A 10341-nucleotide genomic window follows, 5' to 3' on the forward strand; every position below is an offset into this window, starting at 1 on the left:
AAAAATAAGATTCAAAATGAGAAGATACGTAAGAAGGTAGGCGTTGCACCCATTGAAAATAAGATGAGAGAGAATCATTTACGGTGGTTTGGACATATTCGGCGAAGGCCAAATGATGCTCCAATTAGAAGGATGGAGAAATGGGAAAATATATTAGTTAAAAGAGGTCGGAGTAGGCCTAGGAAGACATGAATGAAGGTGATAGGAAATGATATGAATGCTTTAAACCTCACCGATGACATGGCATTGGATAAAAATGATTGGAGGAGAAGGATTCATGTGGAAGACCCAGAATGATTTTTTTTTTGGTTCATATCGCCAACCCCAATTGTTTTGGGATGAAGGCGTAGTTGTTGTTGTTGAATCTTGGGTTAGGCAGACCCCCCACCAGTTATACATCATACCATTGGGATTTGAACTTGCAAAGTCCCAACACAAGGTGACGTGCACTAACAGCTCCTACCAAACAACCGGAGCCCCAGTTGGTATGATCTCATTTTCCTTGATGACACTTTAGATACCTAAAAACTCCATATATTTCCGATTGCTTGTTTATGAAACATAAAATAAGCATTGTAATAAAGACTTGAAAAACACATCTTCTATATTGTATTTGTTAATGAAGAAAGGAACTAATACAAGAAATCCCTTACAAAGTAAGCTCTAAAGATGCATATTTTGGCTAGGCACCCATCACAAAATGCGATGAAATGGATCCCTTTGTATATCAAGGTAGTCTAGATAATTATGATATTCGCTTGAACATGCTGAGGAATAAAAGAGATTTTTTTTTGCATTGATACAGTTCAGTGTAAGATGACACTGAAAAAGTTGTTTACAAATCGATTGACCACTGTCAAATTTCAACTCAATTTTAGAAAAAATTCAACCAAAGCAAGCAAGAAATCGAGTACTTGCAGCACAGCTCTCACATAGTTTGCATGTGGAAATCTAGTCCAAGATCACTCTTCACGCACTCAGTATAGACCAAGCATAAAAGAGATCATTGTCAGATCCTTGCTCACATGACTGAAAATAACAAAGTGCAGCACTAAACTTTGCTTCCATGGCGCCATCCCCTGGTTAGCCCTGGCACTTGGCTCTTCTGTTTTGAAGAGGAAAACATAACAAGATTAAAGTGAAGATAACCAAATTCTAAAAGGAGAGCAGGTCATGATTCGGAAAGTACCGAGATCCCGGACTTTGGGATGTATCTTTTCCGGCCCACATTGCTTTGCTTCTTCTTCTCTGCTGCCTTCAATTTGCTGATACTGGGCCTGTAAAGAATCACCGTACGACCAATCTTACCAATAGCAACAGAACTTGTTGCTTCCTCTAATTGCTTTATAACATCAGTCAGCTCTCCAGGGCAACTGCTATGTACTTTGAGCTGTGAAGAAGAGAACACAGTCAGCAAACCAGTGCATGTTGGGAAGTGAACTCATGAAGCAACATCAGAAGCAGCAGTGGAAGCATAAGTTATCTTGAAGAGAAAATAGAGAAAGCAAAAATATTTTGGTGTCTGTAGAGACATATCTGGAAAGATAGTCACAAATCTCGCTGATATTTTGAATATCGTGCAAAAAAACATGAAATATTACTAAAACGAGAAATAAACATTTAAAACACAATATTTAAAAAAATCCCTATATTTTAATTTCTCAAGACTTTAACGAGACTTTTTGATAAATACACAATAAAATACAATATTAATTTTTTCATGAAGGGTGTTTTTGTCAATCAACAAAAATACCCTTAAAATTTCATGGATCTCAATAAAGAACCTTGAAAATGAAAGAGCTTTTGAATTAGTTCAAAAGCAGCTTTCCTTTTTTTTTTTTTTGTTTTCAGGTTCCCAGTAAATGAAGCCATGATATTGTGAATGAAAAGGAGGGTATGGGAGGCCTTCTATGGATCATTATCGGGTGCTCTCTCTCTTCTCCCTTATCGATATGGGACTAAAACTTGTCCCTTAAAATAAACTACAACACATCCTAATAAAGCAAAAGCCTTACCTTAAATCATAGTTCGATTGTTATAGAATAGAAAACCTTACATTTGCTCCTAAATGAGCAATTCATGATTTTAATGAATTTGTAAGTAACTATATTTTATAAATTTCGATATATTTAATAAGTTTTAAAATATGATTCATATTTTTTTAAATAATGAATGTGCCAAGATTTTTCTGAGAAAAATATGAAACTTGAATTTCTCCCGAGAATTTCACTTGCCGAGAAAGACATGAGAACAAGATTTGTGACTATGGTAAGTGGGTTGATAAGACAGCAGAAAAAGAAAGTCTGACAGCAAGGCAGCACTAAGGTTGCAGCAAGTGAGCTTGTAAGGAAGTGGGTTGATAAGCATAAGACAATAGCAGAAAAGAAAGTCCGACAACAAGGTGACATTAGACAATAAGGTTGCAGCAAGTGAGTTTGTAAGGAAGTGGGTTTCCCTTTTGAGAAGCAAGCACTCATAGGAAGATGTAGCAATGACAACAAGTAGAAAAAGGGAGACATCATGCATAACAACACAAATGCTTTAACATGAGCAGTTAATATAGAGATCTCAAAGTCACAAACATGCATCAAAAAGCAATATTAATTCTTTTCTACTTTCCACAACTTTACAGGACTGCTTATTTGTTGCAATCATTGGAACCGAAAAACAACTGGCCTTCTTTTCTTTCTTTTCATTAAAAGAAGATAGGAAGCATTTAAAAGGAATCACCTGAAATGAATAACACAAAAGCAACAAAATGTATCCTATATTTGTTGACTATGACCAAAGCATCCAAGTCTGGAAATAACATTGTAGACCCTAAGCTTATGGCCTGTTCAATAACATTTGCATGCAATACTCACCACTACAGCATCATGAATCATCTCCTTCCACTTTTGGATGAATTTACCCACATTGCATACCATGAAGCATGAAGATGGTAGAGCTATTAACCATGGAGATTTAAGTAAACATAATCTTGCATATTGTGTTTACAAGCACCATTTAGTGTGATGTCTTGATTACTGAATACCATGAAACCTATTATCATGCTTGGTGACATGATGTGTGAATCATGGGCTAGAAACAAGCAATTGACTTGCCCTGTACAAAAACAGGAATAAAAGGAGCTACAGACATTGGTTAGACATGTTTGACATTTCTGCTAGGGAACAACTGATGGTTGCAAACTAAATTTGAGAGATAATATTTTATTAAGAACATGAGTTAACCAGGGTTACTGGAAACGCTATAGAACTCGTGGAAGCGCGCATCCCCGAAATGCATATCGGAAGCGCGAAACGCGTCGCTTCCGAAACGTGCGGGGAAGCGACCATTTTAAATGGGAAGCACACTTCCCATTATGGAGAAGCACGCTTTCCACTCGCTTCCTCGATCGCTTTTTGCTCGCTTCCCAATATCAAGAAGTGGAATTTCTTTTTTTAGGGGCTTGGAGCCTTTAACAAAATTTTTTTTTGCTCAATATCGAGAAAACTCGATTCCTATTTGCTTTCCACTCGAACCCTAGGTCGCTTCCCTCTTCGCTTCCAGTTCGCTTTCCTTGTCGCTTTCGAGACGATTCCCGGTTCACTTCTAAGCTATGTAGTCAAAAGCGCTAGGCAGTGCTTAGTCAGTAGACCCCTAAAAAGACTAGTCGAGGACTAGGCGAGACTAGTCGGTACCCCAATTAAATATAAAAATAGTACACAAAATATACATAAAAATATGTTTAATTCTTTTACTAATAAGATTATTTCATTACACAAGTACAAAATTACAGATGCTTTCACAAAATATATTAATATACATACCAAAATATACATATATATATATAATTGTACACACACACAAATATATATATATATTAATTATTCATAATATATTCAGTATAATCAACAAAATATGCTTTCAACCTTTCACAGAAGCACAATAACACATACATATATAAATAACATATTACATAATTCACAATGCTAAACATGCTTTTAGGTTTTTATAGAAAAATTCATCAAAAAAAAAGTAACACACATATATAAAAAACATAATCAATTAAAATTAATTGTGCAAGATTTTAATGTTTCACAAAAAAAATCCTAAAAGCAAAGTAGCACACACACACACACACACATAAATATAATAACTAAGCATGCTTTCATGATTTCACAAAATAAATCACACAAACACATGCACACACACACACATATATATATATATATATATATATATGAATAATAAACAATTAAGCTGCCCTCGTGCCTAAGTAGCTTAGTCGTCGACTAGGTGCCTTAGTCAGTGCCTAGTCGACAAAATTGGTAGCTTTTAAGGTACCCACCTAAGAATTGCAAAGCCTAGGCGTTTTACTTAGCCTAGACCGACTAGGCAGACTAGTCAGGGCTTTTGACCAGAGTTACCGAAAGCGTCTATACAGTAGGGGATGCGTGCTTCCCTGATACGCGTTTCGGAAGCGTGAAACGTTGCGCTTCTGAAATGCATTGGGAAGCATTCCTTTTTTTGGGAAGCACGTTTCCCTTTTATGGGAAGTGCACCTCCCTCTTTATTTTATTTTATTTTTTATTTTTTATTTTTATTTTTTCGCTTCCCCCTCACTTCCTAGGTCGCTTCCGGTTCGCTTCCGAGACGGTTCGTGATTCGCTTCTAAGTCGTCCCACGCTTCTCGCTTCCTAAATTTTTGAAAGTGCCTCGCTTCCTGCTCCTGCTTCCTGTATCGCTTCCCACTCCCGCTTCCTCGACTGGCAACCATGCTTTTGACTATATAGCTTCTAAGTCATCCCGCGCTTCCCGCTTCCTAAAATTTTAGAAGTGCCTCACTTCCCCCTTCTACTTCTTGAATCGCTTTCTGCACACGCTCCTGCTTCCTCGACTGATAACTCTGAGTTAAACCACATTTATGTTATTCCATACTCAGTATATCAGTCCTCTGCATTGGCATCTTACATCATTTTATATTTTGCTATTCCATGTGTACCTTTACCACATAAAATACTTTGTATTTAAATAAATCCAAAAAGATGTAAGCATTACAAGTTGCTTAAATCAGGGTCACCAACAGTGCCACCCTTACTTGGAAAGTGTGTTCAGCATGAAGCCAAGCACTTTCAAAGTGCTACGGGAAGCAAAATTTCCACCATACTTTCCACTGTCTACTATGGGATTTTGCATGAGAAGACCCCAAAACACTTCCCACGTTTAGCATGTGCATTCTTCAATATTTGACATGGATCACTTCCTAGTTTGCTTTTCACTTCCAGCCTCACATGGACTTCAAAAGTCCTCACTTCTTGCTTTTGCTTTCCTTATCACTTCCTCATTCCCTTCTCTTCCTGGAAACCTTTGGTTAAGCACATAGTTCTCACATTTCTTTAAGTTCAAATAACAATAATTTTCAGCCACGATCTTTTTTGGTTTGCCATATTGTGCTAAAAAATCAATTTTAGCATGTCAAAACAAGATAAGCTAACTGAAACCAAGTAACAAACACTAGATAAGTGAAATGGTTGCAGATTTATGAGATCGTGCTATGAAGACATTTTCCCTGCTACAAATCACATGGCCTTTTCCCATGTTTCATGTGTATATGGTAGTAAAGTAGCAGTAGTTATCATTGTTGTCGTCATCATCATCATCATCATCATTGCACAGACAACAAGAAGGTAAGCTTCAGAATGACAACAACAACCAATAATCGACAGTTCCTTGTTATTCTAACCATGATTTTGTGTGTGTCATTCAGCAAATAAAAGGGATAAAGAAAATCACTTGACTGCTCCTTTCAGCATTTTTTCGTAAAACTCAAAAAACGATGTAAAACAGATGATGGCAGTACAAAGCCTCAAAGAGCCTTCAGTATTCTACAAGTAGTCTTCTATTTGAAGCTTTGAAGCTTCGTACTGCTATCATCTCTTGCATATATCATTTTGCTACTGAAATGGTTTCATCCTATCATTGCTTGATGCCATATTTGGCATCTCCAAACAGCTTATGGATACATAGTCCTTCACTCCTTTGTATCCCAGCTTCTTCTATTTGCAGAACCAAAATACATCAAATTGTTGAAAACTTATCCCTTTATTCATTTTCTTATAAACAAAAATATCTCTAAATGCTAGTTCACAATATCTCATCCCTAGAGACAGAGGTCAGATGCTTGATAAACAAGATTCAGTGTGTGAATGAATATAATTAGGTAAATCTTGATCGGTATCTTATCCCAATGGTCAACTTAAGCGCTATGTACTTGTATGTCACAATTTGTATGCAGGAGATTCAGAAAGACAGAAACACAGAATGAACTGCTCATTCACCAAGCAACACTCATTGGGTCTCAAACACAGTCTAATTCCATGTAAATCTCACCCATCTTTTATAGTTAAAACAGTACCTTTAACCTATAGTTATTTTGCAATACCAGAGCAAGACACACTGCACAAACTCTTCATTTAGATTCTTCTTCAGAGAGCATTCTCCAAATGTTATCAGTATCATTCTGAAAGACAAAATGGATCAAGGAATTTTGTAAGGATAATGGATGTTGCACTCTTAACAAGGAAACTTGACTTGCATTCTGTGAATTAAGCAAGCAAAGTTCCATCCTTCTGCCAAACTCCAACATAAGAGACTTTTGACCTCGCTTCACCAAGCAGTTGAATGGAGAAGATAAGAAGTGCACATTCCAAGTATGAAGTTCATCATTATTTTGGGGTCAGAATTGGATTATACTACAAGCTATAACCCAAATGTTCTTCCACTTTCAACTCAAACTTCCACATGTTCATCATCTAAATATTTATACCATCACCAGTTGCATGCAAAACGTATAAGGCAGATATTGCCACGTTCGTTATTGCATCAAAGAAACACAATCTGTCACCTTACAAGATTTTTTTTCTTTGAGAACCCACAAAAAAGAGGCACTGGAACCAACACCCCTGTAAAATTTTCAAAAATAATTTTAAAACAATGTAAACTTATCCACCAAAATATTCATACGCTCAGTAGAGGAGAAAAGAAAAACGCTATGGACTTGCAGTTCATGTGACAGTAAACACCAATAAACTCAACAACCACAACAACATGAACACGAGATACGCCAACTTGCCTTCAGAAGCTCGTTAGCTTCCAGAGTTTCGACAAAAGACGCCGACATCGATGCGGTCACTCCGGACTTCCCTACCTGAAGCAGAGGGTAGCACAGAACAAAAAAATCCGTCAAAACAAATGAGAAGAAGAAGAAAAAAATAAGCACTGGCCGAGTGAAGTATTTCTTGGTAGAGGAAAGAAAGGAACGGACTTGTTGGCTTTTGAGCTTCTTCCCAAGGGAATGAGCATAGGCAGCGAGTTCCTTCTTCTCTTTAACCGTCAGAACCGGTAGTTTTCCTGCGCCTCTATTGTTGGTCGCTGGTGGCGCTGCAGAAGAATGGGTGGTGCTATCCCGGACGCCTTCCTCGTCATCACCATCATCACCAAATCCTTCATCAGGTTCACCATCATCATCAAATTCTACATCTTCACCGTCATCGTCGAAGATGGTGTGCAATTCAAGCGTGTCACTCGGCTGCTGGGGAAGAGTGGCATGGGGACGGAGGAGAGAATTAGGTGTTCGGGCGGTGAGGGGAGAATTGAGGAGGTGGAGTGGAGTGAGGGGAGAGTATGATGGTGGTGGGAAGGAGAAGAGGAGATGGAAGGATGGTGTTAGGCGGAGGGAGAGAGCGGGAAATGGGAGCAACCTGCGAAGGGTTGCCATGTCTGGAGATTCCACCCTCCCCTTGCCAGCACTCGAAGATATGGGAAATAACTTAAAATAGCCATGAAAATAATTTTAGTCCAATGAATGATAGCAAAGCGGGCGTTTGGTCTAGTGGTATGATTCTCGCTTCGGGTGCGAGAGGTCGCGAGTTCGATTCTCGCAACGCCCCATTTTTTATCATATATCGTTTTTGTTTTTTTTGCGTCTGATTTCTGCTTGAATACTGTCGCAATATGGTTTCTCTATTATTCTGAAAATGTTTTTGACACCATTCGTATATATGTGAAGGGGAAGTAGGTACATACGTAAGGGTGAGCCATTTAGGTGAATTTTTTATATGAGTAAAATATAACCATATAGATGTGATTTATATTCTTATTTTTATAGGGATCTCTTGCGTTGTCCAAATACCATGAGAACAAGTTTTCTTAAAGCTTGAAGATCATTGGTTTTAAATTTTAAACATCCAAGGTTCAGAAAGTTGCATTATTTTGTCAGCAATATGATGCAAGTGTCATTCATAACAAATGGACCATGCTAAACACATCCACAGTAAACACTGGAAGTACCCCGTCCATATGTACTTTTCACTTCTGATTGTATTCACCTTCTCCCAACTCTCTCTCTCTCTCTCTCTCTCTCGGCCATATATATACATGAAAAACTATATGGTAATTTTGTACCATGATATCATACGCTGTACATACTCTTGTTTGCATAGATCTAACCACTAAATGGTAAATCTAACTATATATATGTGTTTAATAGGATTTGTTTAGCTTATTAGAAGGTTTTATCATGTTTTTTTGAAAGGCAAGCTGGGGTTAGGCGGACCCCTACCAGAACAACAGTTGCCCCATGTGGCAGAGGGATTCATCCTGGACCTTCAGCTTGACACAAGACCCCGCTTACCACATGGGATACCACATCCATGATGGTTTTATCATGTTTAATACATCATAAGATTCTATTTTTTAGATGGTGAAAATCAAGGGCTCAAACCTCATATTTGAGTCAACTTTAACACATGGAAATAATAAGAATATGCTAAGCATGATCCAATAATTAGATTTTGCCTTGGAGCTTCTACCTATATAAATCAAGTGCTGGTTGTACACACTATTTACATAGACCTAAGTTTCAAAAGCAAAATAAAATCGTTGGATCATGTTTACCATGTCTTATTATTTTTATGTGTTAAAGTTGACTTGAATGTGATCTTTTATCTCATCTTTAAACCACTCTTATTTTCATGAATCGTAGGCCCTAAATTTTCAGCATCTTAAAAGTGAAATTTTATAGTGTATTGGACAGGATAAAACCTTCTAATAAGTAAATAAACCAGGCTAAACACATCTGTATGATTGGATTTATCATGTGGTGGCTAGATGTGTAAACAAGAGTGTTATACCAATATAAGTTATTAGGGTACAAGACCACACACACATATACAAGTCCCAATCTTTTGAAGGGAGCACAAACTTTGAAGTGAGCTAAGCCTACTTCTAAGCCAATATGAAGTGATTCTCTTATCTTTTTATTATGGTTTCCAATTTACGCACACCCCTCCGAGTTCAGCTATGCTCATGCCCTATGTCATCCCCATCATACCCCATACATGATCTCATTGGTACAAAGTGATTATGATCAAATCTGACCACAGACAAGGATTCAGCACAGTCAATTTGATAGAAATCAACCTTGGGATTGCATTTTTTGACAAGAAATATGATTTGTTAAGCCAACAAATTTTGACATGTTTTTATAGACATTGATTTTTTGAATAGCCATAAAATCCTATCCAAAGCTTAAATTATAGCTATTTAAGTGTTGGTATTCACTAATGAATCATGTAGGTCACATCTATGAGGTCAGATTTGATCAAAACAACTAGAGTCAATGAGATCCTAAGAAGGAAGTGGGCGGTGTTTGGGAGAAAGAAATGGGAAAAGCATGAATATAGGTTGGGAATCGGCGAACTCCAAATCTTAGAAACTTCAAATTTCGAGTCCCCTTAGAAAGAGAGAATTTACGATTCTTTGAATCACAAGAATTTTGATGGGCCTGGATCTCTGATGGTTTAAATTTTTTATGGCATTTGCCATAGTAAATCTCCTATTCATCACGTCTCCTCCATCCTTGTTCTATATATATCAACTTTCCTCCATGATGCTGTCTTTCTCTCTCATTCTCAATCTGAAAAAAGGTAACACATTAGGTTATGCTTGTTTTTTCATTCTTGTTGCTTTTCTATTTTTTTGAGTGTTCATTTGTTTGTGTATGGTTAGAATCTGGTTGTTATGTGTGATTGAGTCCTCCATCTGTTGAAATCTTTTGGGTGCAGAACCACGTGTTTTTGTTTTTTTGGCTTTTGGTTTTCCTGGTTTTTTAAATATTTGGTCTTGTATAAAAATGAGAATTTTGTAGTCGTTTGTGGGGTGGGCTTATATTTGATATTGGTTTAAATATGGACTTGGTTTTATTTGTTTTGCTTCCTTTTAAAGGATGTGGTCAGCTACAATAGCTTTGTTGAATTTTTATATTTAAAATACTATTGTTTTATTGTGAATGTTGGT

The 10341-nt window shown here is 37.1% G+C and overlaps 1 protein-coding gene and 1 non-coding gene across 3 annotated transcripts; one reads left to right on the forward strand and one right to left on the reverse strand.

Annotated features, from left to right (window-relative positions):
• Positions 1–768: 768 nt before the first annotated feature.
• Positions 769–7782, reverse strand: LOC149842572 (uncharacterized). Of its 2 annotated transcripts, none has more exons than XM_090001493.1 (4): positions 7310–7782; positions 7118–7192; positions 1190–1390; positions 769–1105 (listed from the first exon to the last, which is right to left on the reverse strand). In XM_090001493.1, the coding sequence occupies exons 1-4, from the start codon at positions 7760–7762 to the stop codon at positions 1052–1054; spliced, it is 783 nt and encodes a 260-aa protein (XP_089857619.1). In that variant the 5' UTR covers positions 7763–7782; the 3' UTR covers positions 769–1051. The 2 variants fall into 2 exon arrangements, with proteins under 2 accessions (XP_089857619.1, XP_089857620.1); XM_090001494.1 differs by having other exon boundaries at positions 769–1102; positions 7310–7776.
• Positions 7783–7862: 80 nt separating this feature from the next.
• On the forward strand, positions 7863–7934 carry TRNAP-CGG (transfer RNA proline (anticodon CGG)). Its single transcript has one exon. It is a non-coding gene; the product is annotated as a tRNA-Pro (tRNA).
• Positions 7935–10341: the final 2407 nt, after the last annotated feature.

Source organism: Nuphar pumila, chromosome 3, assembly GCF_984573655.1.
Source record: "Nuphar pumila chromosome 3, dmNupPumi1.hap1.1, whole genome shotgun sequence".
Lineage (NCBI taxonomy): Eukaryota > Viridiplantae > Streptophyta > Magnoliopsida > Nymphaeales > Nymphaeaceae > Nuphar > Nuphar pumila.